This window comes from Tubulanus polymorphus, chromosome 8 (genome assembly GCF_964204645.1).
Source record: "Tubulanus polymorphus chromosome 8, tnTubPoly1.2, whole genome shotgun sequence".
In the NCBI taxonomy this organism is placed as follows: Eukaryota; Metazoa; Nemertea; class Palaeonemertea; order Tubulaniformes; family Tubulanidae; genus Tubulanus; species Tubulanus polymorphus.
In genome coordinates this window covers 14024242-14051598 of record NC_134032.1, presented here as the reverse complement: position 1 = coordinate 14051598, position 27357 = coordinate 14024242, and the positions used below count along the sequence as shown (strand labels likewise).

The window sequence follows — 27357 nt, the reverse complement described above, 5'->3', positions numbered from 1 at the left end:
GACTTATAGACACAAAGTATAACAAGTGTCTCTCAGAGATATCTGAGAAACACTTATCAACAAATTGATGGTTTCAAAGTGCAGCAGCGAACGCACGACTCAATTCGGTTTTATTCTTCCAATAAAAAATGACGCGCTCGTATTTAGTAGGTCTGATGCTTTCAGGCCGTTTTTATTCATTAAGAATAACGGATTTCAACAGTGGAACTGGGTCTCGAGTTCACAGTTAACTCTAACTCACAACTGTGGAACTGGGTCTCGAGTTCACAGTTAACTCCAACTCACAACTGTGGAACTGGGTCTCAAGTTCACAGTTAACTCTAACTCACAACTGTGGAACTGGACCCAGAGTTCATAGTTAACAGAAACTCAAAACTGTGGAACTGCAGGGTCCTGAATTCAGAGATGACTCTTACTCACAACTGTGGAACTGCAGGGTCCTGAATTCAGAGATGACTCTTACTCACAACTGTGGAACTGCAGGGTCCTGAATTCAGAGATGACTCTTACTCACAGCTGTGGAACTGCAGGGTCCTGAATTCAGAGATGACTCTTACTCACAGCTGTGCAGCTGCAGGGTCCTGAATTCAGAGATGACTCTTACTCACAACTGTGGAACTGCAGGGTCCTGAATTCAGAGATGACTCTTACTCACAGCTGTGCAGCTGCAGGGTCCTGAATTCAGAGATGACTCTTACTCACAGCTGTGCAGCTGCAGGGTCCTGAATTCAGAGATGACTCTTACTCAAAACTGTGGAACTGCAGGGTCCTGAATTCAGAGATGACTCTTACTCACAACTGTGGAACTGCAGGGTCCTGAATTCAGAGATGACTCTTACTCACAACTGTGGAACTGCAGGGTCCTGAATTCAGAGATGACTCTTACTCACAACTGTGGAACTGCAGGGTCCTGAATTCAGAGATGACTCTTACTCACAGCTGTGCAGCTTCAGGGTCCTGAATTCAGAGATGACTCTTACTCACAGCTGTGCAGCTGCAGGGTCCTGAATTCAGAGATGACTCTTACTCACAACTGTGGAACTGCAGGGTCCTGAATTCAGAGATGACTCTTACTCACAACTGTGGAACTGCAGGGTCCTGAATTCAGAGATGACTCTTACTCACAACTGTGGAACTGCAGGGTCCTGAATTCAGAGATGACTCTTACTCACAACTGTGGAACTGCAGGGTCCTGAATTCACAGATGACTCTTACTCACAACTGTGGAACTGCAGGGTCCGGAATTCAGAGATGACTCTTACTCACAACTGTGGAACTGCAGGGTCCTGAATTCAGATATGACTTCACAACTGTGGATCTGGATGTTGGCGTTTTAAAATGGAAAGTAATGAGAAAGAAAGAATTTTTCATCATTCGATTGAAGGATTACTGCCAAAAATTGAACAACAGTGAAAATTGTGAACAGAATTATAACCTAAACCTCTCCCCATCTCGACCTCTCCCCATCTCTCTGACTCTCTCAACCTCTCCTCTCAACATCTATAACCTAAACCACACCCATCTCTATCTCTACCCGAAAATAATTCAAAGACCTTTTTCACCACCTTCCTTTTCACTCCATTGAAAAATTCACAATATCGAACTATCCTTTTATTGCGCTTTACTTAATCCCCCAACCATTATTATACCCGCCGTATAAGCTTACCCTTCCCGTTCGTAAGCCGTAAGCCAAACCCCTCCTACTTCTTATTGCCAGCCGTATTTATATAAAACCGTGTGACATTTCTTTCAAACGGTTTTTCTCCATCCCCCCGCGACTGTATGAACGTGCGGCGCGCTCCGAGTCGTGAGTAAATCGATGACATCCGGAAAAAAACTGGAATATTAATTCACGCCTGTATCGAGATAGAGATTGATTCAAAACAGAAAATATCGATATTCATCACACAGAATCTCTCACACACACACACGAGATATCTCAATATCTCAATATCGTATCGATCTAGTGTTCATCGATATAGAGGCAAAAATACATCATTTCAGATTCATATACTATACTGTCTTCCACAGTACGCTTTATCACAGTCAACTCTCTGTGCCTGCGTCTAAATCTTCCCTTCTCTCTCCATGCTTCCCACTCTCCTCTCTCCAAGTCTTCCCCCCTCTCCCCTTGTCTCCTCTCTCCCTCTGTGTCTCTAGTTCAATCAGTTGATATATGTACTCAACATTGATCTGTGAGATATGAATACATCTCAACATTAAAAACAGTCTGTAACCTTCAGACTAGACCACCAGACTGTCGCGGTTCAAGGTGGACCACCAGACTGTCGCGGTTCAAGGTGGACCACCAGACTGTCGCGGTTCAAGGTGGACCACCAGACTGTCGCGGTTCAAGGTGGACCACCAGACTGTCGCGGTTCAAGGTGGACCACCAGACTGTCGCGGTTCAAGGTGGACCACCAGACTGTCGCGGTTCAAAGTGGACCACCAGACTGTCGCGGTTCAAGGTGGACCACCAGACTGTCGCGGTTCAGGGTGGACCACCAGACTGTTGTGTATCAATGTGGACCAGCAGACTGTTGTGTATCAAAGTGGACCAGCAGACTGTCGTGTAACAAAGTGGACCAGCAGACTGTCGTGTATCAATGTGGACCAGCAGACTGTCGTGTATCAAAGTGGACCACCAGACTGTCGTGTATCAAAGTGGACCACCAGACTGTCGTGTATCAAAGTGGACCACCAGACTGTCGTGTATCAATGTGGACCAGCAGACTGTCGTGTATCAAAGTGGACCACCAGACTGTCGTGTATCAAAGTGGACCACCAGACTGTCGTGTATCAAAGTGGACCACCAGACTGTCGTGTATCAATGTGGACCAGCAGACTGTCGTGTATCAAAGTGGACCACCAGACTGTTGTGTATCAATGTGGACCACCAGACTGTCGTGTATCAAAGTGGACCATCAGACTGTCGTGTATCAATGTGGACCAGCAGACTGTCGTGTATCAAAGTGGACCACCAGACTGTCGTGTATCAAAGTGGACCACCAGACTGTCGTGTATCAAAGTGGACCACCAGACTGTCGTGTATCAATGTGGACCAGCAGACTGTCGTGTATCAAAGTGGACCACCAGACTGTTGTGTATCAATGTGGACCACCAGACTGTCGTGTATCAAAGTGGACCACCAGACTGTCGTGTATCAAAGTGGACCACCAGACTGTCGTGTATCAAAGTGGACCACCAGACTGTCGTGTATCAAAGTGGACCACCAGACCGGGTTTCAATGCAGAATCATTTCCTTCATACGATACTGAATGATGTGAATGCTGCTCGACCAGCTACCACTGTCCGGCCTACAAACTGCATGTTAGTTTCTCTCCACTCTCAGTGTGGTAAATGGACATTGATCACTTATCCGGTGCTCGATGTCGAAAATTCTTCGCTAAAAATTCTCACACTCTTCGAAAAAACCTATCATGAATTCTACGAGTGTTTTAATACGGAACCGAGAGAGCGTTTAGGGGGAGGAGAGGGAGCTGGGGGAGGGGGAGAGGGAGAAGGGGGAGTGGATGATCGAGCTGACATCGAGTAATTTGTAAAAACACTTCAGCAAACGACTGGACACAGAGACTGAGATGATGAATTCTGTGTGAGAGAAAAAACACAGATCAATGATAAACAACTGAAAATGATGGAGAAACATTTATTGAGGACCTGAACAGTTGGAGCAAATACTGTGGGTAATAATGCGGATGGGTAATACTGCGGGTAATACTGCAATACTGCGGACGGGTAATACTGCGGACGTGTAATACTGCGGACGTGTAATACTGCGGACGGGTAATACTGCGGACGGGTAATACTGCGGACGGGTAATACTGCGGACGGGTAATACTGCGGACGGGTAATACTGCGGACGGTAATACTGTGGACGTGTAATACTGCGGACGTGTAATACTGCGGACGTGTAATACTGCGGACGGGTAATACTGCGGACGGGTAATACTGCGGACGGGTAATACTGCGGACGGGTAATACTGCGGACGGGTAATACTGCGGACGGTAATACTGTGGACGTGTAATACTGCGGACGTGTAATACTGCGGACGGGTAATACTGCGGACCGGTAATACTGCGGACGTGTAATAGACCACAGAAACTACATCCCTTCCTATTCTCACTTATCTCTCCTCTGTCTCAGTCCTTGCCATATCTCTTTCTCCGTCACCCTCGCCTTGTCAAGAATTCATTCCTCACTTTCTTCCCTCTCCTCTCTCTCCATCCCCTACTTTCTTCCCTCTCCTCTCTCTCTTTCCATCCCTCACTTTCTTCCCTCTCCTCTCTCTCTTTCCATCCCTCACTTTCTTCCCTCTCCTCTCTCTCTTTCCATTCCTCCCTTTCTTCCCTCTCCTCTCTCTCCATCCCCTACTTTCTTCCCTCTCCTCTCTCTCTTTCCATCCCTCACTTTCTTCCCTCTCCTCTCTCTCTTTCCATCCCTCACTTTCTTCCCTCTCCTCTCTCTCTTTCCATCCCTCACTTTCTTCCCTCTCCTCTCTCTCTTTCCATTCCTCCCTTTCTTCCCTCTCCTCTCTCTCCATCCCCTACTTTCTTCCCTCTCCTCTCTCTCTTTCCATCCCTCACTTTCTTCCCTCTCCTCTCTCTCCATCCCTCACTTTCTTCCCTCTCCTCTCTCTCTTTCCATTCCTCCCTTTCTTCCCTCTCCTCTCTCTCCATCCCCTACTTTCTTCCCTCTCCCCTCTCTCTTTCCATCCCTCACTTTCTTCCCTCTCCTCTCTCTCTTTCCATTCCTCCCTTTCTTCCCTCTCCTCTCTCTCCATCCCCTACTTTCTTCCCTCTCCTCTCTCTCTTTCCATCCCTCACTTTCTTCCCTCTCCTCTCTCTCTTTCCATCCCTCACTTTCTTCCCTCTCCTCTCTCCCTCTCCCTCTCCCTCTCCCTCTCCCTCTCCCTCTCCCTCCCCTCCCCTCCCCTCCCCTCCCCTCCCCTCCCCTCCCCTCTTTCTCCCCTCCCCTCCCCTCCCCTCCCCCTCTTCCTCCCCCTCCCCCTCTCTCCTCTCTCTCCATCTTTCACTTTCTTCCCTCTCCCTCTCCTCTCTCTCTCTCTCCAATTCTCTGATGTCTGTTTACGCAATTTCTTTCACATGATAAAACCAATTTTTCCCACCGTTCGTCCGTCCTCAACCGCCGTCGACTAAATGTGAAAATTGATTTTAGCCGCGGAGCAAACAGAGACGCACAAGAGATGAACGGACCGAGGAGACGACGACACGGGTATTTCAATACGAGAGATTAACAGAAAATAAACGGTACTCACATCAGAACCGGAGAGATGAAATTAGGGATCGTCGGTAGTCACAAAACTGATAAATAATAGCAATAGCGATATCATATTTCGATTTTTTCAACTTATTAAACAGCGGCTCAACTGAAATTCTAGGTATATATATATATATATATACATCCATTATCAAGAGAGAGAGAGAGACTACATGACTTCAATAATGTGACACGATGACTAAACACTTAGTAAATTGATTTGGAAATACAAATTGGGAATCAGAAATAGACACGACATCGGTAAATGTGACCACTTAGTAGATCATCCTTTATTTCGACATTAGTTTAGCGTTAACGCGTCGAAATCTCACGAGAGAGAGAGAGAGATAGCTGTGATATATCTTAACATCAGACCGCGGAATATTTACTTTAAAAAATTGTATCGACGCCCCATTTTATGAAATCAGATTTTTACACAATAACGTTAAAAGCACATCGGCCTCGAGAGATTCACACTGAACGCATGGACATATAGAATATACTGATAAAAAACTGATATAACATATGAATAATGGAGATAGGAGGGGAGTGAAGGGGAGGGTAGAGAGGGGAAGTCGGGGGTGACAGTAGAGGGAGGTAGGGGGTGAGGGTAGAAGGGAGTTAGGGGTAGGGAGGGGTAGGGTAGAGGGGAGTTAGGGGGTGAGGGTAGAGGGAAGTGAAGGGTAGGGTAGAGAGGGGAGATAGGGGGTGACAGTAGAGAGGGGAGGTAGGGGGTAAAAGTAGAGGGGAGGTAGGTGGTGAGGGTAGAAGGGAGTTAGGGGGTGAGGGTAGAGGGGAGATAGGGGGTGAGGGGAGTGAAGGGTAGGGTAGAGAGGGGAGATAGGGGGTGACAGTAGAGGGGAGTTAGGGGGTGAGGGTAGAGGGGAGATAGGGGGTGAGGGGAGTGAAGGGTAGGGTAGAGGGGAAGTCGGGGGTGACAGTAGAAGGGAGTTAGGGGGTGAGGGTAGAGGGAAGTGAAGGTTAGGGTAGGGTGGAGGTAGGGGGTGAGGGTAGAGTTGAGGTAGGTGGTGAGGTAGAAGGGAGTTAGGGTAGGGTAGAGGGGAGTTAGGGGGTGAGGGTAGAGGGGAGTTAGGGGGTGAGGGTAGAGGGAAGTGAAGGGTAGGGTAGGGTGGAGGTAGGAGTGAGGGTAGAGTTGAGGTAGGTGGTGAAGGTAGAAGGGAGTTAGGGGGTGATAGTAGAGGGGAGTTAGGGGGTGAGGGTAGAGCGAAGTGAAGGGTAGGGTAGGGTGGAGTTAGGGGGTGAGGGTAGAGGGAAGTGAAGGGTAGGGTAGGGTGGAGGTAGGGGGTGAGGGTAGAGTTGAGGTAGGTGGTGAGGGTAGAAGGGAGTTAGGGGTAGGGTAGAGGGGAGTTAGGGGGTGAGGGTAGAGGGGAGTTAGGGGGTGAGGGTAGAGGGAAGTGAAGGGTAGGGTAGGGTGGAGGTAGGGGGTGAGGGTAGAGTTGAGGTAGGTGGTGAGGGTAGAAGGGAGTTAGGGGTAGGGTAGAGGGGAGTTAGGGGGTGAGGGTAGAGGAAGTGAAGGGTAGGGTAGGGTGGAGGTAGGGGGTGAGGGTAGAGTTGAGGTAGGTGGTGAGGGTAGAAGGGAGTTAGGGGTAGGGTAGAGGGGAGTTAGGGGGTGAGGGTAGAGGGAAGTGAAGGGTTAGGGTAGGGTGGAGGTAGGGGGTGAGGGTAGAAGGGAGTTAGGGGGTGACAGTAGAGGGGAGTTAGGGGGTGGGGGTAGAGGGAAGTGAAGGGTAGGGTAGGGTGGAGGTAGGGGGTGAGGGTAGAGTTGAGGTAGGTGGTGAGGGTAGAAGGGAGTTAGGGGTAGGGTAGAGGGGAGTTAGGGGGTGAGGGTAGAGGGGAGTTAGGGGGTGAGGGTAGAGGGAAGTGAAGGGTAGGGTAGGGTGGAGGTAGGGGGTGAGGGTAGAGTTGAGGTAGGTGGTGAGGGTAGAAGGGAGTTAGGGGTAGGGTAGAGGGGAGTTAGGGGGTGAGGGTAGAGTGGAGGTAGCGGGTGAGGGTAGAGTGATGGGAGGGGTGAGGGTAGAGTGGAGGTAGCGGGTGAGGGTAGAGTGATGGGAGGGGTGAGGGTAGAGTGGAGGTAGCGGGTGAGGGTAGAGTGATGGGAGGGGTGAGGGTAGAGTGGAGGTAGGGGTGAGGGTAGAGGGAGATAAAGGATGAGGGTACAGAGAAGGCTGAAAATATTCTCAGGAATATAATCATTACTTTGACGGCCTTCATCCAAATAAGGACTAACAGGTTACGGTTTACATAATAGATTAGGACTCAAAACTAGAGATGACTTCAGTAAATATGATGACGACTTAATTTAAATGACGACTTATGCTAAGTTAAATTCATATTTAAATACAAATTAGACGTATAGATGGCTTCGGTAATGTGACGATTTAGCGAGGAGAGAAAAGGCGTACGAATGGTTGCTGATTACATCCAAGAATGAAAAGGTACCCAAACCCTAAACCCAATCCTTCATCGCATTGAAGACCTTGAGATTATCCATCGATATATCAAAAACTGGTGGCGACCGAGTTTCTTGGGCCAAGGTTCTTCTCCGGTCTCTACCCCATTGGGAAAAAGAAACATCGAACCCGCTTATAAAGCCCTGCGTGGCGCTTAGCGGGTTGAGGGTGTTTAAAAGAAAGATATCAAAAACTGATACAGTACAGAGGGGAGTGCAGGGGCGGATCCAGCTGGTGAATTTTACTATATTCCTAGAAATGATTGCAGTGCTCAATTATCTGCTGAAAGCAAATCTCACTAAAGGGGGGGGGGTTTAGAGGTCCTTCCCGAGGAAATTTTGAAACACGACTCCTTGTAAATAAGGCTTTGTGGAACTGTCAGATTAGGTACTATATGTTTCTTCAGACTATATTCTGGAATAATTCATTGGAATAAAGCTTGGATCCACCCGTCGAGTGTGTAGGGTAGAAATAGGGGGTACGGGTGGCCGTGGACGTGCAGGAATGTTATCTGCAATAAAAGAACGATATCACACACAGACTATTTGTAAACACGGGACGTGACTAAAAACAATGATATCCGAACACACTCGAAATATAACAACAATAAATCATCGTTAAATTGTCGAAAAGAGTTCAAATCAGTTTTGAAAATACGGGAGAACCTAGTTCTACAGTTTATAACGAGGTCAGTGCCTCAATGCGTAGTTGACGTAGAAATAATCGAGAATCGTATTTCATTCTTAAACATAGAACGATAACCACACTCAAACGTGGTGAACGGATAATAAGATTAAATCCCACTATCTACAGATTAAAAGAATTTAAAAACCAAGAATTTATTTATTCAATCTGAAATATATAAAAGACACGACGTTTCGATCTCACCCTAGAGATCATCGTCTCTCACCCTAGAGATCATCGTCTCTCACCCTAGAGATCATCGTCTCTCACCCTAGAGATCATCGTCAGGTGTCACACCTGACGATGATCTCTAGTGTGAGATCGAAACGTTGTGTCTTTTATATATTTTTGATTGAATAAATAAATTCTGGTTTTTAAATTCTTTTACCGGTAATCTGTAAATAGTGGGATTTTATCTTCATAAACATATTTTCGCTACAATTCCATTCGATTCAATGTGTATTTCTAAATCTAGAGATGTAACGGAGGCAGCTAACTAATAATTGACCCCAATCTGCAGTTGTTCGCCGCTCCGGTGCTCTTTGGGTAATGTTTACATTTCACTAAAAATTCCTTAAAAAAAATTAACTCTTATTTGATGAAAAATATCTTACAAATTCTCGCGCCGAACTGTATCCGCACTTCGATTTGCGATTTCCGAATCCAGACCCTGTTTCACGCGCGGCAGACGGGTTCTTAAAATATCATTAAATCAAATCAAATCAATCAAATAGGGAAAATCATCCACTATTTTTGAAGATCGAACTCATTGCGCCACTGAAAATTAAGCTTTATGCGATAAGCCTGTAAAGTATAAAGGCTGGATATTCAGCTAGTTTAACTCACGAACTCAATTAATGAACCGTAACAATATGTTATAAATTGCGTTACAGCCATGTGGTTACCTGGTAACCGATCTCGGAGAGCGAGCGCCTCGTCTCGGGTTGCGGCTGCCCGTAATGTTTAACTAATTAACACTAATTACAAATTATAAATGAACAGCATACAGGATTCATACACTCTCCCCCTCTCTTCTCACCCCTCTCTCATTTCTCTCCCCTCTCTTCTCACCCCTCTCTCTCATTACTCTCCCCTCTCTCTCTTCTCTCTCCTCTCTCCCTCTCATTTCTCTCCCCTCTCTCTCATTTCTTTCCCCTCTTTCTTCTCTCTCTCTTCTCTGTCCTTTCTCTCGTGATCCCTTCTTTATTTTACTTAAGGAAATTTGGACCGTTTTAATTTTCTAAATGACATGACGCGAATATACCATGGGTGTCCCCAGGATTTTTCTAGGGGGGTTCATTTTTAGGAATAGAGGGATCCTTCCCAGAAAATATTTGAAAATTTCGTGTAAGCGGGCGCGTTCTGGTGCAATCTCGGGCCGATAGGTAGACTGGTTCCCGTTTATAGGTAGACTGGTTCCCGCTTACTTTGCATGTATCCATTTTATTTTGCTAATTTAGCAAATGCAGACCATGTGCCGACATTCGTCGACGTTCGAAAATTCCAAAAAGGGGGTTCGTTCGAACTATCGAACCCCCCTCCCTAGGGACGCCCATGAACTCGAGGGTTAAGGCGTGTAACCCCTCTAAACCCAACTCTGTTCCCTGTAATGAATGATAGCAGCGTTGATAAAATTGCTGCCAAACTTTCTATTAATGAAAATATTGCGACACGAAACAACAAAATTGTTATTAACGATATGGGATATATGAGCAGAAAGGTCGCCGCGATAATTATTCCTAGATTGTTTTAGTCTAATTAACCGATGATTAAACCACGTGCCCCGGCAATAGTTTCAACTCCCGGAATAAATAAATAGTTTCGTACCGGTACGGTAGTACAAACCAGGATGTGATGAATAGCGTATAACAACGACACTAGGTTACTGATAAAAACAACATAAATTACACGGTAGCAAAATATCTGAACTATTTATTACTCTCTTTCCCTTGCTATGATCTAATAGTCATGTGTTCCACAAAAACAAAACACTTATAAAGGCCTAATCATGTTTCGCGTTAATCTAATTTCTATGAAATCGGCGAATTATCGTAGGTAAAAAATTCGATGAACGCCCAATAAACTCGAGAAAGCTAAAACACAGGTTTAGAGTTGAGCCTATACGCCGTAAAAAAAACTAATTGGATCAGGGTCCTGGGGTCCTACTAGTTGGATATGGGTCCTGGGGTCCTACTAGTTGGATATGGGTCCTGGGGTCCTACTAATTGGATATGGGTCCTGGGGTCCTACTAGTTGGATATCGGTCCTGGGGTCCTACTAATTGGATATGGGTCCTGGGGTCCTACTAATTGGATATGGGTCCTGGGGTCGTACTAGTTGGATATGGGTCCTGGGGTCCTACTAGTTGGATATGGGTCCTGGGGTCGTACTAGTTGGATATGGGTCCTGGGGTCGTACTAGTTGGATATGGGTCCTGGGGTCGTACTAGTTGGATATGGGTCCTGGGGTCGTACTAGTTGGATATGGGTCCTGGGGTCCTACTAGTTGGATATGGGTCCTGGGGTCCTACTAATTGGATATGGGTCCTGGGGTCCTACTAGTTGGATATGGGTCCTGGGGTCCTACTAGTTGGATATGGGTCCTGGGGTCCTACTAGTTGGATATGGGTCCTGGGGTCCTACTAGTTGGATATGGGTCCTGGGGTCCTACTAGTTGGATATGGGTCCTGGGGTCCTACTAGTTGGATATGGGTCCTGGAGTCCTACTAATTGGATATGGGTCCTGGGGTCCTACTAGTTGGATATGGGTCCTGGGGTCCTACTAGTTGGATATGGGTCCTGGGGTCCTACTAGTTGGATATGGGTCCTGGGGTCCTACTAGTTGGATATGGGTCCTGGGGTCCTACTAGTTGGATATGGGTCCTGGAGTCCTACTAATTGGATATGGGTCCTGGGGTCCTACTAATTGGATATGGGTCCTGGAGTCCTACTAGTTGGATATGGGTCCTGGGGTCCTACTAATTGGATATGGGTCCTGGGGTCCTACTAGTTGGATATGGGTCCTGGAGTCCTACTAGTTGGATATGGGTCCTGGGGTCCTACTAGTTGGATATGGGTCCTGGGGTCCTACTAGTTGGATATGGGTCCTGGAGTCCTACTAGTTGGATATGGGTCCTGGGGTCCTACTAGTTGGATATGGGTCCTGGGGTCCAGTGTCCAGTTGCTCAAGCGTTGAATTTTACCAAGAACTGTGAAATTGGGCACTGTTTCTCATCAAGACTATCGGAGTCATCAGGACTGTAAGAGTCCATAGGATTGTAAGAGTCATCAGAGCACTAAGAGTCATCCGGACTCAGTTCCACAGTTGTGAGTTAAGATTTGACTCAGAGTTAAGTCATTGGAAATGAACTAATTTCAACCCGGAGTTAACTCTTAACTCACGACTGTGGAACTGGATCCAGAACACTAAGAGTCAAATTTTGCTGATTACAATGAAACCATGAATTACTTCACGTATTGAATCTATTTCCCCACCCATATCTCTAAAACGTTTGTAACTGCGAAATCATTTTGCGACCGAAACGGGTCTTTAATGAGAAATTCCGATCGTTGAGATAAAGAGAAAGTAGTTCCGAACAATGCGTGAACCGCGGCGTGTCGAACAGCGCCCACGACGGGAAATTCTAGTTTCGATCAGGATTTCATGCGATGATCATTATCTTAAAACAAGAATAAAAAACAAAGGAAAACAGTTTAATGAAAACAGGAAATTCATCTGATTCCACAAACAGCTGCAAGGCGGAGGCGGCAGTCGCGGGTTTTACCCTCTCCTAACAACAGGAAAAAACACTTCATCAGTTTTTTTTTTTTTTTAAGTTTCTCCTCCGCTTCCTTTAAACTAAATAATGGATGAAACGTGACAAAGCTTTAAAAAACCCGACAGTGAAAATCATCTCTCTTCTAAACCCCGCCTCCCCTACCACCTCCCCTACACCTCCCCTACCACCTCCCCTACACCTCCCCTACCACCTCCCCTACACCTCCCCTACCACCTCCCCTACCACCTCCCCTACACCTCCCCTACCACCTCCCCTACCACCTCCCCTACCACCTCCCCTACCACCTCCCCTACACCTCCTCATAGTAAGTCTTGTTTGGATAAGTTGTCACATAGTCATGTATTATTGAGTCTCAATTTGTATTTCCCATTCACTTTCATTCATCATTTGGATATTAAATCGTCTTTTCATTTTTGAGTCCAAATTTGCATTTTTAATTCAATTAACTCCGAGCGCAAGTCGTCAGTTTGTAAGTCGCCACATTACTGAAGTCTTGTCTCTATTTCTTGTCCTAACTCCTATTTCCAATTCACGATAAATAAGTGTACAATATGAATGTAGGTAAAATCCCTCCCTCCCCTCTACCCCCCCCCCCTGGTAAAAATCCCCCCATATCCACTTTTCTATAAAACTAGAGTAGAGAAAATTAACTATTAACTAAATTACTATATACATCATCATTTGGATAAGTTGTCACATTATTGATTATCTCTTTTTAAATTTTTTCTATTTCAATTAACTTTTCTTTTGGTCCACCAATCGCCAACACTACGACTGCGCCAACTTCATTATCAATAAATGTTTTTCTGATGTTAATTTATTTTTCCATATGAAATGTATTCACAGAAATGCATTAAGTTCTACAAATACGAGTTGAATCTATTGTTATTCACCGATTCTAGGAATACAGGTAACCCCCTTCTCCGTGGGCGGTTCTTTTCTTACACCAGAATCAAAACCATTATGTATCCACTCAGTTATAATCCCTAAACAGGCCCTCAGGGGGACTGTAGACACAGGGCCAATACTAACTCTTTCATATCACGATAACAAAACTACTCCACATCAACGGAGCAATCCGAGGGCTATATAGAGGCCTATGTATAAAGTAACCGAATAAACCCACAGAGACTCTGGTGAATGAAAGTTTGTCGCCATATGGATCGAGTTTAAGTTTACGACATGTAAATAAAGCCGAAAGAAAGAAATTCCAATTCCGCTCCAATAACAAAATAGCGAAATTGAAAACTTTCTATCCCCTGCTGAAATGTGGTAAAACGTGAGAAACATTGTTAAAATTAACTAGGTCGCGTAAATAAAGGTGCACGAGGTTTAGAAATTCTGATAATTTCTCATTTTCATCTCATTACAAAACGCAAAGACACCGAATATTATGCTTCATATGTTGAGTGTTTCTATAGATGATTAATTATCGGCTACTATACCGATTTAAAAGATTAAAATCAGTGTTCTTGATGACAGATCCAAGAAGGCCGGTCGCCCCGTTCATTTTTACATCCACAGTGAATATCAATATTCTATCGATGCTGATAATTGCTTTGAAATATAACGAGCTAATATGAAAAATAGAAGATTACGCCGAAATTAAGCTTAAATTTTCTGTAGTTTTCGGGGGATCGATAGCCTTGTTACTTCGACGTGGCCACAATGTCGTACACTTAACAACGAATGCAACCCTTTTCGAATATTCCAACATATCGTAAAATACTGAAAATTTAATTACATTCATCAAGAATCAAAATCAAAAGACGTTTTCGGAGAATATGACATTTTGACACACTTATGTGAAAAACACTAAAAGCTCGATACTGGCGTCTCTTGAAAGCATGTGAAACGCTATTTACATGTATATGAACGTCAGAGAAAGGGGGGAGGGGGGGGGTATCAGAGAAGGGGGGGGGGGCAATTTCAACTGTTTTATTTCCTATCACGGATTCCTTTATGAACGGACTGAATACCGCCGATTGTACGTGATCTATTTACGCTCGCGAACAAAATGGAAAATTGCCAAATTCTTCGCACGACGAGGTCGTCTTTTTAACGAGGGACACTTTGAGAGAAAGCGACGACGGTTTGAAATTTCAGGTGTTTCTGTCGGACTCGCGACACTGTCAGCACAGTATAAACAGGCCTACACGGTGTAATGCGAATACACGACAATTTTCTATTCGGCGTCACTTAAATTTCTAGAAATGCGGAGTAATCTTATACTTCGAAAAATGTCAATACTTTGACCCCCGTCTCTCGAGATTATTTTCCCCCCAAAGAATATTTTGTTCTTTAAATATGAACAGATTTCCACGATACAGATCGCTAAGGTAGAACAAACTGAAAATCTTAGATCTAGAAAAATGCGACGAAGAAAAATTCTTTTTCTTTTTAGTTGTCGAATAAACACTATTATCCGTGTATACTGTAGATAAATGAAGAAATCCCACACTTCGAATTTAAAATTATAGGATAGAATTTATTATTTTGAAACCACAACGTTTCGGCTGTTGACTAACAGCCATCATCAGGTGGAATCTTTTTCTTTTGTTTCGTTTGGAAACGGGATGTACAGAACTCCTTCTATTTGAGAAATTGTTGTCAAAAGACGATCGAGATGGGGAATAATGGATTCAACGTTTCAAAATTCGGATTTTGAAGACTTTGAACGCGATACCGTTGATTCGGAAAAACGTGTGAAAATCTCTATTTCACGCTACTTGGAAAATGTTTCCGTATAAAATCAAAGACATAAGAGAATTAGGTTTCAAAGATTCAAGCTGACTCAAAGAGGACCCCTCTCAGATTATGAGTCGAAAAAGGGCAGTTTGTCTCTTGAAGTCAAGACAAACATTAAAGTACTAAGCTCAGGGCAGATTCATAGGATCTTCAACTTATCTTATATAGGCCTAATTACACTTGACTACTCAACCTAAAAACCATCAACTCTCTGAAACATCGTCCGACCTATTTAATAGTGACCTTTCTTTCTGTTGTGGATAGATAAGGTCTTTAAAAGGCCTTAAAAAAATTGACAAAGCCAGAGATAGAAAAGTTGAAGCAACAATTAAGGCTCATTGATAGGTCTATGTAAAACCTATCCTGAAATATTCTGTATATCAAACTAACACTCGATCCTCAGGAAAGCTTTCAAGGCCAGCATTGAACCTATTTAGAAGTGACCTGTTGAAGATACCGATAATATATGGAAAGTTAAGAGATGGAAAGAAAGGATGTAGTAAGGAAAGGAACGATGACTACATCCAATCCGAATATCCTATATATCTTCCACACTATTTACCTTTCAGGAATCTATTTCAGTTTCCTGTATTTCTGTCGGAATAGGTGATAATGGATTAAGAATAGCACCCAGTTAGCCTATAGGAGAGGTCGAATAATTGAGGATGCAAGGATTGGACTGCAATTTACAATAATGTTCAGTACACTTCCATCAATAAACCTCAAACCAACCATGTACATTTCAAACCCAAACTGAACATTTGAAAAACAAGCGATCAACCTATTTTAACATTGGCTTGGAAACAGGAACGAAGGCCAGCAGTGAGTGAGTAGAGCCGTACTCGGCTCTCGGGATAAGCAAAGAATAAGATGAGAAAAGATGCTGGTAAAACTTACCCTGCTGTCTGTAGCCAAACTACTGGCGCACAGTAACACGAATAACACACTCAGTAACTGTCCCGTATACATCCTCGTAATCACCGTTATAGTTTATTAGAAATAATCCGTTATCTTGTCTCAAGAAAGAACGCTCTTTTAGCAGTGTTTTGATCGTAGACTTTCCCTAACATTAAATGAGGGATTCCCTCGTTATTAGTACGCGCTCGAATCGGTAGCAGGTGCGCGGTGTTCCCAGTGATCAGTCCCACTATTCAATAATTTTTAATATATCATCTAAGCGAATTTAAAAGAATATTTATACATTCCAGTTGAGAGAAAAAGTACACTGTATTTGCTGCTTCAAGAGACAAATCTTCTCACAAATATAGAACAATTTAGGTAGCGGATGAACATAACCGCATTACCGAAACTTGACTAGGTGGCAGCACAAGATGGTACGCGTGGAATCAAACCAATATTTTTTTCTCTAAGCGGGCTTTAGCGGAACGATCATTATTATTGATATTTTGGGGTCTTTGGGCGTCAATTAATCCCCAACAACTATATACTCGGCTGTAGCTCTCGAATAGTTCTATCTTCTCTGAAAGTTTCAGAGACTTTGACCGTTTTGTATTTTACTTATTAATTTCTAAACATTATTATTGATATTTTGGGGTCTTTGGGCGTCAATTAAACCCCCAAGGAGCCCCTGCACCGGGCAACAACTATATACTGGACTGTAGCTCTCGAATAGTTCTATCTTCTCTGAAAGTTTCAGAGACTTTGACCATTTTGTATTTTACTTATTTATTTCTAAACATTATTTTTGATATTTTGGGGTCTTTGGGCGTCAATTAGACCCCCAAGGAGTCCTTGCACCGGGCAACAACTATATACTGGACTGTAGCTCACGAATAGTTCTATCTTCTCTGAAAGTTTCAGAGACTTTGACCATTATGTATTTTACTTATTAATTTCTAAACATTATTATTGATATTTTGGGGTCTTTAGGCGTCAATTAGACCCCCAAGGAGCCCCTGCACCGGGCAACAACTATATACTGGACTGTAGCTCTCGAATAGTTCTATCTTCTCTGAAAGTTTCAGAGACTTTGACCGTTTTGTATTTTACTTATTTATTTCTAAACATTATTATTGAATGGGACAGGCAACCAGTCACACGTGGCAACCTCGATGCCATCAGGTTCAAATCCCTCCCTGGGGAGGATGGGCAAAAATCCTCTACCTTTCAACTTCAAGTGAAGAGCTCGTGGTGATTTCAGCGTCTAAATCCAATAAACGATACATCAATGAAGCACAACATCTTATATTTTGTTCATAACCACATTCATCAAATGAACGTATTCTGAGCTTAGGAGAGCAAAATTTGCAGGTCAGGGGCGACTGGCAGGGTCGGGCTATGCGTAATTTACTGGTAGGGTCGGGCTATGGGGTGATTAACTGGAAGGTCGGGATCATGGGTGATTTACTGCTGAATAGAGGATGTACAGGGGTGTCCCGGGTTTGACACCCAGTAATTACTGACACTGATTCAGAGTGGTCCAGATGCTGAATAGAGGATGTACAGGGGTGTCCCGGGTTCGAAACCAGTAATTACTGACACTGATTCAGAGTGGTCCAGATGCTGAATAGAGGATGTACAGGGTTGTCCTAGGTTCAAACCCAGTAATTACTGATACTGATTCAGAGTGGTCCAGATGCTGAATAGAGGATGTACAGGGGTGTCCCGGGTTCGAAACCAGTAATTACCGATACTGATTCAGAATGGTCCTGATGCTGAATAGAGGATGTACAGGGGTGGGTGGGCCCGGGTTCAAACCCAGTAATTACTGATACTGATTCTGAGTGGTCCTGATGCTGAATAGAGGATGTACAGGGGGTCCCGGGTTTGAAACCCAGTAATTACTGACACTGATTGAGAGTGGTCCTGATGCTGAATAGAGGATGTACAGGGTTGTCCCGGTTTCGAACCCAGAAATTACTGATACTGATTCAGAGTGGTCCAGATGCTAAATAGAGGATGTACAGGGGTGTTCCAGGTTCGAACTTAGTAATTACTGATAATGATGTTAGTTCTGAGTGGTCCAGATGCTGAATAAAGGATGTACCGTGGAGTAGCGGATTTTTCATACACTAATGTGAATTGTCTCTGGCAACCAAGAGTCTACTGCCAGAGTCAGTTCGTGTCAGTTTTTGCAAATCTAAGCATAGTGAATCTTAAGAATCGGCAGAACATAGCATCACAACCACTGACTGGTGAACTTATTAAGTTCAGAGTAGCTAATTAACTAAGGTAACAAACAAAGAGTTTCTAACAATTATATTTACTCTCATACAACAATTATACGAAATGCCAGGTGTGCTCAAGGAATTATAACTTAAGTTCCTCAAACACGTGGACTGTATTTCAAAAACAGTCCAACCATGGACGTATAAACTATAAATTAGAGTTTATACGTCCATGGTCCAAGCATAGACTCTAAAAGAGAAACGTCTATAGCACACAACCATGGACTCTAAATTTTGAGAGTCCATGGCTCCCCGCACTAAAACCAGAGATAAACCTGGCCGAATACCCTGGAAAGCGTAAGATTTAATGAATCGTTTACCTGGCCGGCCGCCTATCTACCTTAGACCTTACATTACTTTTTTAAAATCATGATCAAGCTAACCATAACAGACGCGGCAGATAGAAATTAACTGATTACAAATTTCATTGATTTATGAAATGACCCGGCTGATCAGGAAAAACAAGGTATTATCATTAGCCTTTTAATGGCTTAGATTATCCAAAATATAAGATTACTTGCTTTTAATATCACATATGCTACATCATGGAAGGTATTTCAAGGTTTTATTCGCCAAAAACATTTCCACTGCAACTGATTGATACAATTTGAATCAATAGGAAAATAACAAAATTACACACAGAATTGTAAACCTTGATCCATAAAACACCAACAATTAGGACTAGTCTGAATGTCTAAGACTATTAATTTGACATTCATGAAGTCACTGGGCATAAGTGACACTTGGTTATTTCGTGAAATATGAAGCATTCAATCATATCAACTATTCGAATGACAATGTAAGAGAGATTTAAGATATTCTGTTTATACAAAAAACTACATAACATATCTCCAACATATAAACATTAAAACTGGACATAAAATAAATTCACTCTCAAATAATCAATCTCTGATTTCATTTCATTAACAATATTTTTACAAGAAAACTGAAATTTTGCAAACTTTGCTTTGTATTCAAGGAATTATCATGTAAGTTCTTCATTAACAAATGGGTGAACTGTATTCGAAAAACATAAAAGCATTAAAACCATAGATAAAACCAACAGATTCACTGTGGAAAGCTTGAGATTAACTAATCAACTAATCAATCTTTATTTTCATTAACATTATTTTACAAGATAACTAGAGTTTTAAGTAAGATAACTAGAGTTTTGCCAACTTTGCCTGAGATTTTCAAACATTATCAACGTTATTTTCTCCACATTGTTTCGTTTAATGAAAAGTATTTTTTAATTAAGATATATTGAGTATCATCGTATAGATATTGTTCAACTATCCATATGAATATAGCTAAGTAAATTACAAATAACTGATTGCTAAAGTATCTACAATTATCTACAACTTTTTTCGATATTTGAAATGGTTTAGTGCCTTAATTCTAAGCACTGCCAGCTGGCTAGCACTGGATCCTCTATAAACATATAGCGCACATAAAACCTGTCCAACATTGTATGCATGAGTTATGAAATTAAATATATTATATATAGCCATTGTAAAACTGACAATCAAAACAGGACAATTTACTAATCAACACTGTTCATATATCCTCTTTTATAAAAACTACTGCTCCACTTTATTCGATAGGACATCAGTTTGATGGTTGCTATAAACTGAACTGACCAATCGAAAAGTTTTAAGATGAATAATGAACACGTATGTGTCGTTTTATTCTCATGACAAAATTACACCTTGCTAAATGACAGGTATTTAATCGAGGAATTATCTTGTAAGTTCCTAGTAAACAAATGAACTGCACTATAAAAACAGCTCAACATAAAAGAGACAAATCCTACTAAGTCATCCTGGAAAGCTAAGTATTAACTTAACGTTCTAAATTTCATTTTCATCAACATCATTTTTACTAGAAAACTAGAATTTTCGCTGCACCTTGTCTTAACTAACGATTTTCAAACATTATCAGTTCACTCATTTAATTCAATGTTATTTCAGGGAAAACATGACAATAATTTTACTATCGATAACTAATCATGTTTATAGCTGTTTAACATTCTTTCTAAAAAAGAGTAAAATGTATCTCCCAGATATTATCCCTAAAACAATTAACAGTTACAGCAGTGACAGGGTGTGCTATAGGCAAAAGGGCGGGTGATCTTTGCTGCTCCTGAATAAGTGTTTATAAGATACACGTTGTCTGTGCTGCTCCTGAATAAGTGTTTATAAGATACACGTTGTTTGTGCTGCTCCTGAATAAGTGTTTATAAGATACGCATTGTCTGTGCTGCTCCTGAATAAGTGTTTATAAGACACGCATTATCTCTGCTCCACCTTAAGTAGAAGAAATCCATCATTGGGCGATAAACTGCTGCTGGCTGAATTTCTCATCTGGACTACTAGGCCTATGTAGTTCAATTGAAGTCGGAATCTTCTGTTGGCTGCTTTAATCATTCGATTCTAGATGGTTAGTTGATCTTAGTATGAGCTATTTCTTATAGATGTGATTTTATGGCTAAAATGAGTAAAAGAAGATATCCAATTATCATACAATATCTTACAAAATACACAAATCTTCATATAGCATTAATTATAATAAATTTCCATGTAAATCAAGTTACCTTTCAAGATGAGTGGGTTTAGTATCGGCTAGGAGTTCTCAGATGGTGTATGAGTTCAATTCGAGTTGGACTCGTTCTGTTGACTGTTCTAATCGGTAGATTCTAGTTGGTTAGTTGATCTTAGTATGAGCTTTTTTCTAATAGATGTGATTTTTTGGCTGAAACGAGTGAAAAAAAATATCCGGTAATCACACAATTCTTTATTAATCATAATACTTTCAATGTCAATCAACCTACCTTATTCAATGCTGAGTTTAGTATCGGCAAGGATTGTCTTAGTTGGTTCATGAGATAAATTTGTTGTGGTAGTTGATGATTTCAATTCAAGTTGGAATCGTCTGTTCGCTATTCTAATCATACATTTTTGACTAGTTAATCTCAGGCTGAGCTTTTTTTTAAAGATGTGATTTTTTAGCTGAAACAAGTAAAAAAAGAAAATATCCTGTATTCACACAACTCTTTATATAGCATTGACCATAATAATTTCCATGTAAATCAACCTACCTTTCAAGATTGCTGAGTTCATTAACGGCTAGAATTGATGAGGAGTTCAATTCAAGTTGTGTTGGCGGTTCTGATCAGTAGATTTCGACTAGTTAATCTTAGGCTGAACATTTCCTTTTAGATGTGATCTAGCTAAAATGATTAATAGAAAATATTCACACAATTCTTTTTATAGCATTGATCATAATAATTTCAATGTAAATCAAGTTACCTTTAACGATTGCTATGTTCAGTATCGGCTCAGATCGTCTCTTTGTCATTGGTTGGTGAATGCAATGCTATGGTGTTTTTGGGGGCTGTCGTCAGATCATTTCAGTCTCAGTGGCAGCTGAATCTGCAGCTTTCTCCTTGGTTGTCTTTTAGTATTGGGACCCCCAATAATTGGTTGTAGTAGTAGCATTAGTTCCTCACTGTTTCAAACTAATGACGGTAGGTTAAGATGCTGGATATATATCAGATTAGTAATGTGGACCGGTGCGTAGATTTTGATAATTAAATGCCTCTTATTTGCACTGTTTTCTTATCGGCAGATTTTAAACAAGTTGTTGATCTCAAACGCGGCAGTTTCATATGGATAGGATTAAGCTGTAATGAGAGAACAAAGATATCCTGTAAATACAAATATTTCATTCAGAATTAATCGAAACTAGTAGAAAGCCCGTGGAAACAACGGGTGATTTTTAAATGTAGAACTTTCCAACTTATTATTCATTGCAATTGAATTGAGTAGGAGCATCTTAAAGCTGCCTATTATGTGGTGTGATCACCCGTGCCCATAGAGAACATGCGGAATCTCGGGACCGACTTGACCTGTGCCCGAGGATACTGGGGCCCTTAATCACATACTGAAAATTTCTTCCGCCCCTGGGAGGCCCAAGGTAACAGAACAATAGATAGAAATAAATATGTAAAGTACCGATATGATCATTTCACAATGTATAAATTTTAAGTAGTACTCAGAAGATTTGAACACGCCCAATACAGTCTGCTGACTTCAGTGAGTGTATTGCTTTGAACCGGCAGCAGTGCCTCATAGGTTAAAGTAAGTGGGTTCATTGCTTTTTCATTCACTATCATCTGTTACATTTGAAAAACTGTTTCATGACTCGGCTCAGCAGTAACTCGTACTATGCCAGCAGACCCATGCGCCCTCTGTGAACCGTAGGAGACTACAAAAATTTGGTAAATGGCCCACCACATAAATTCAAAAATACATTTTCCACAGAAACCAAGCGATAAAAGACTAGATCTACCACCGGGCAAATTTTCAGGGCGATACATCCAGTAACGACGGAGCAGTCGGTACAACAATTCAGTATCATTATGTAAGATTATATAAGATAATTTCATGTATATCAAGTTACCTTCTATGATTGCTGGGTTCATTATCGGTATCTCGTAAGTTGGTCGGTTGTTGAATTGGATTCAAATTGGCCTTTTCTGTGCGCTGTTCTCCAATCGGCAGATTTTAAACGAGTTGTTGATCTAAAGCGCGGCAGTTTCATATAGGATTGACGGTAGCTGAAATGAGAAAACAAAGATATCCTGTAAATACAAATATTTCATCCAGAATTAATCGTAATAATTTCATGTATATCAAGTTACCTTTTACGATTGCTGGGTTCATTATCGGCGTGGATCTCCTAGGTTGGTTGTTAAAGTTTGATTTGAATCGGCCCCGTCAAGATTTTGGCAATAACTATATCACAAGGTTGAAGATAATTTTACAATATTTGGTCTTCTTCATGTAAATTAGTCCGAAAGTTTACAAGGTTGAATAATTTTGTCTAATTTATACAATTCTTTGGTCTTTTTTTTCATGTAGCCCGAAAGTTTACAAGGTAAAAGAGAATTTTGTCTAAGTTTTTAAATCGGAAATCGAAGTACAGATATAGTTGTGTGATCGGCGATCGAGTTTACAGAATCTTCTTAATTGGAAATTCGGCGGTGCCTCGACGTCGGGTTGACGGAGTTCGAGCTGACCTGGAAATAGAAAAATCAGAGACGACAGAAGTATGATGATTATTGGGGGGCTAAAGGAGAGAGGACTCAGGGGGAGGCCTTAGGAGATCTTAACACTCCAGTGTTTGTGTAGACAGTTACTACAAACCCATTACACCTGCTGAGAGTGAAACGGTTTGATTTTAAATTTGGAAATCGAAGTACAGCTATAGTTGTGTGATCGGTGATCAAATTTACAGAATTTGTTGGAAAAATCGAAGTACACAATTGGAAATTTTGGATACTGGGGCCCTTAATCACATACTGAAAATTTCTTCCGCCCCTGGGAGGCCCAAGGTAACAGAACAATAGATAGAAATAAATATGTAAAGTACCGATATGATCATTTCACAATGTATAAATTTTAAGTAGTACTCAGAAGATTTGAACACGCCCAATACAGTCTGCTGACTTCAGTGAGTGTATTGCTTTGAACCGGCAGCAGTGCCTCATAGGTTAAAGTAAGTGGGTTCATTGCTTTTTCATTCACTATCATCTGTTACATTTGAAAAACTGTTTCATGACTCGGCTCAGCAGTAACTCGTACTATGCCAGCAGACCCATGCGCCCTCTGTGAACCGTAGGAGACTACAAAAATTTGGTAAATGGCCCACCACATAAATTCAAAAATACATTTTCCACAGAAACCAAGCGATAAAAGACTAGATCTACCACCGGGCAAATTTTCAGGGCGATACATCCAGTAACGACGGAGCAGTCGGTACAACAATTCAGTATCATTATGTAAGATTATATAAGATAATTTCATGTATATCAAGTTACCTTCTATGATTGCTGGGTTCATTATCGGTATCTCGTAAGTTGGTCGGTTGTTGAATTGGATTCAAATTGGCCTTTTCTGTGCGCTGTTCTCCAATCGGCAGATTTTAAACGAGTTGTTGATCTAAAGCGCGGCAGTTTCATATAGGATTGACGGTAGCTGAAATGAGAAAACAAAGATATCCTGTAAATACAAATATTTCATCCAGAATTAATCGTAATAATTTCATGTATATCAAGTTACCTTTTACGATTGCTGGGTTCATTATCGGCGTGGATCTCCTAGGTTGGTTGTTAAAGTTTGATTTGAATCGGCCCCGTCAAGATTTTGGCAATAACTATATCACAAGGTTGAAGATAATTTTACAATATTTGGTCTTCTTCATGTAAATTAGTCCGAAAGTTTACAAGGTTGAATAATTTTGTCTAATTTATACAATTCTTTGGTCTTTTTTTTCATGTAGCCCGAAAGTTTACAAGGTAAAAGAGAATTTTGTCTAAGTTTTTAAATCGGAAATCGAAGTACAGATATAGTTGTGTGATCGGCGATCGAGTTTACAGAATCTTCTTAATTGGAAATTCGGCGGTGCCTCGACGTCGGGTTGACGGAGTTCGAGCTGACCTGGAAATAGAAAAATCAGAGACGACAGAAGTATGATGATTATTGGGGGGCTAAAGGAGAGAGGACTCAGGGGGAGGCCTTAGGAGATCTTAACACTCCAGTGTTTGTGTAGACAGTTACTACAAACCCATTACACCTGCTGAGAGTGAAACGGTTTGATTTTAAATTTGGAAATCGAAGTACAGCTATAGTTGTGTGATCGGTGATCAAATTTACAGAATTTGTTGGAAAAATCGAAGTACACAATTGGAAATTTTGGAACCAATGACGTCGTTTGCTGTTAGATATTGGATGGAGATGCCGAACTTCACTGGCACCCCAAATCTCCCTAGCAGCTATCCGTCAGGCCACGGATGATAACCCAAGAATAATAAATCAACTTAGCTTTATGTGGCGTCTTCACGGGCTGTCGTCAGATCCCAGCGGCGGTTGAATCTCTGGAATCTCTTCTTCATCGTCTTCCTGGCTTCTTCGTCATCGCCTTCTTATGGGTAACCTGAAATGAGAGAAAAGAGAGAACGGAGATAAAAACCTGGTACGGAACAAAACTAATGTCCGAAAGCTTTTCAGCTCTCCTTCGCCGGTCACGTGCCGAGAACGACAGCTGACGAGTCAGCCAGGAAACACTCGTCCCCACGTGCCTTCGCGCGGGGAACGCAAACCAGGGCGCCAACACCTCACATTCATCACCTACCTACAGGATGTGCCGGGCGGCATCAATAACTGACAATTCTGCCAGTTACTAAAGACAAAAGAGAGTAGCGCTAACTGAGTCGAACTAGAGTTAACTAGTTGCCGATCGAGAACAAATAGAAGTGCCCGGAAAACCAAAGGTCAACAATGGCCAGAACTAGAGTTAACTAGTTGCCGGATGGAACAACTCAGGAGAGAAGTTCTGCCGGAAAACCAAAGCGACCAATGGCCAGAACTAGAGTCACACTAGTTGCCGGACAGAACAACTCAGGAGAGAAATTCTGCCGGAAAACCAAAGGTCAACAATGGCCAGAACTAGAGTTAACTAGTTGCCGGACGGAACAACTCAGAAGAGAAGTTCTGCCGGAAAACCAAAGCGACCAATGGCCAGAACTAGTGTTAACTAGTTGCCGGAACACAACTACAGTCCTGCCGGAAGGGTGACCAGTATCACACCACTCAATCTTTTACCCCTAGTAATCTGATAGATTCGACAGTCATTGACGTCACTCAGTACACACTGTAGGCAGATAATGATGTGAGGCATTGTCGTCCTAGTTTGCATTCCCTGTGTGAGGGCACGTAGGGACATCATTTCCTGGCCGACTCTTACCTGCCGTTCTTGACACGTGACCGGCGAAGGAGAGCCGACGCTTTCGGATATTAGTTTTGTTCCATAAAATATTAAGAATCGAGAGAGAAATCGGCCCTGAAATATCGAACGGATTAATTGCTGAAAAATAGAACGAGTTAATCGCTGAAAAATAGAACGGATTAATTAACACAGAACAGTACAGGACAGTACGGAGACGAACAGTAACACATAAAACATAAAGACGTCGTTCCTCAGGAAGCAGGAACAGGAGCGCAGCGAAGATCGCCAGGATCATGATCGCCAGGAGAATCCACGGAAGCATGCGTCTGCACAGTGTGAGAGAGCGGAGGTGAATGAATGGTTTCCTATGCTTTATACATACTGTGGTCAGCCGGTGACGTATTCAATAGGGCGTGTGAATATACCGCAATTGTGTCTCTTTGACTCTATTGTTAAAGTTGAATGAATGGGTTTACATTGTGAGCTTATACTTATAGAGGGCCGACGAGTAGAACACGCGCCAGTAGCCAGCTGAACAATATCGTAGAACTTTAATAAGGCCACTGGAGATAAATTACTTGATTCTCCTCAACAACACCTCTCCGAATTTAGCGCCGCCTGTTTTTAGGCGTTTTTTTGTGGCCGATAGATCGAGGGTAGATAAGCAGTGATAGGACATCGCGCATAGTGAATTATATGGAAGACCTGGAGGGATATGCCAGTTGCTAGTTGCTAGTTGCCAAATACCATTTGATAATTGTTCTCCACCCGCTAGCGCCACCTCGGTATATACCTTTTGTTATTCATTGCCGCGAAATTGCATGATCAAATTATGATCATGAACCCTATAAAACCAAAGTTGGCACAATACATCGATAAAATGCAAAAATATCTCATTCAATCAGAATCATATTTTCAATGATTATTTTTGGATGACACCTGGACCGGACCAGGCCAAGAGCACTGCTGATGGACCAGACTGAGGCGCGTCGTACCCATGACGACTCGGAGCTGTCGCCCGCCCAGCGGCAGTGCTCGTTTCAATTTCATTGATTTCTTAAACTGAAGAAAATGTTGAAATTTGGCCGATACGTCGGTCTCACACGTTCACTGCAGTCAGACTCGAGCTGCAGTTTTCGTATAACTAGTGTGCGCTTGCCGCGTTTTGGTGACCGCCCGGTCCATATTTGACTTAAATCATCTTTCCTGTTTTGAAAAAAAGGTTCAGTCACTTAATACGTTGAATGACTAAAACGTAATTTGTAACTGCGCCCGAGTGACGCGCGTGTGCCCGAGTAAAATTCTATGACTATTTAATCAATGATTATGGGTACTACCATGAGTGCAATGGTGTTAGATGTCTAAAATCATAGTCTTAAC

General features: G+C 42.2%; 1 protein-coding gene and 2 long non-coding RNA genes across 4 annotated transcripts in view; all 3 read right to left on the bottom strand.

Annotated features, from left to right (window-relative positions):
- The window catches only part of LOC141909511 (uncharacterized), a 47749-nt gene extending 31690 nt beyond the window's left edge, over positions 1-16059 (bottom strand). For both annotated transcript variants that reach the window (XM_074799933.1, XM_074799934.1), the window contains exon 1: positions 15899-16059. In XM_074799933.1, coding sequence (XP_074656034.1) covers positions 15899-15970 — 72 coding nt within the window. In that variant the 5' untranslated portion in view covers positions 15971-16059. The remainder of the gene's footprint in view (positions 1-15898) is intronic.
- Positions 16060-18208: 2149 nt separating this feature from the next.
- On the bottom strand, positions 18209-23640 carry LOC141910147 (uncharacterized). The gene is made up of 7 exons (XR_012619843.1): positions 22892-23640; positions 22651-22807; positions 21498-21871; positions 21287-21418; positions 21020-21197; positions 20783-20940; positions 18209-20676 (listed from the first exon to the last, which is right to left on the bottom strand). It is a non-coding gene; the product is annotated as an uncharacterized LOC141910147 (long non-coding RNA).
- Positions 23641-24076: 436 nt separating this feature from the next.
- On the bottom strand, positions 24077-26640 carry LOC141909968 (uncharacterized). Its single transcript, XR_012619801.1, has 3 exons — positions 26360-26640; positions 24312-25185; positions 24077-24227 (listed from the first exon to the last, which is right to left on the bottom strand). It is a non-coding gene; the product is annotated as an uncharacterized LOC141909968 (long non-coding RNA).
- Positions 26641-27357: the final 717 nt, after the last annotated feature.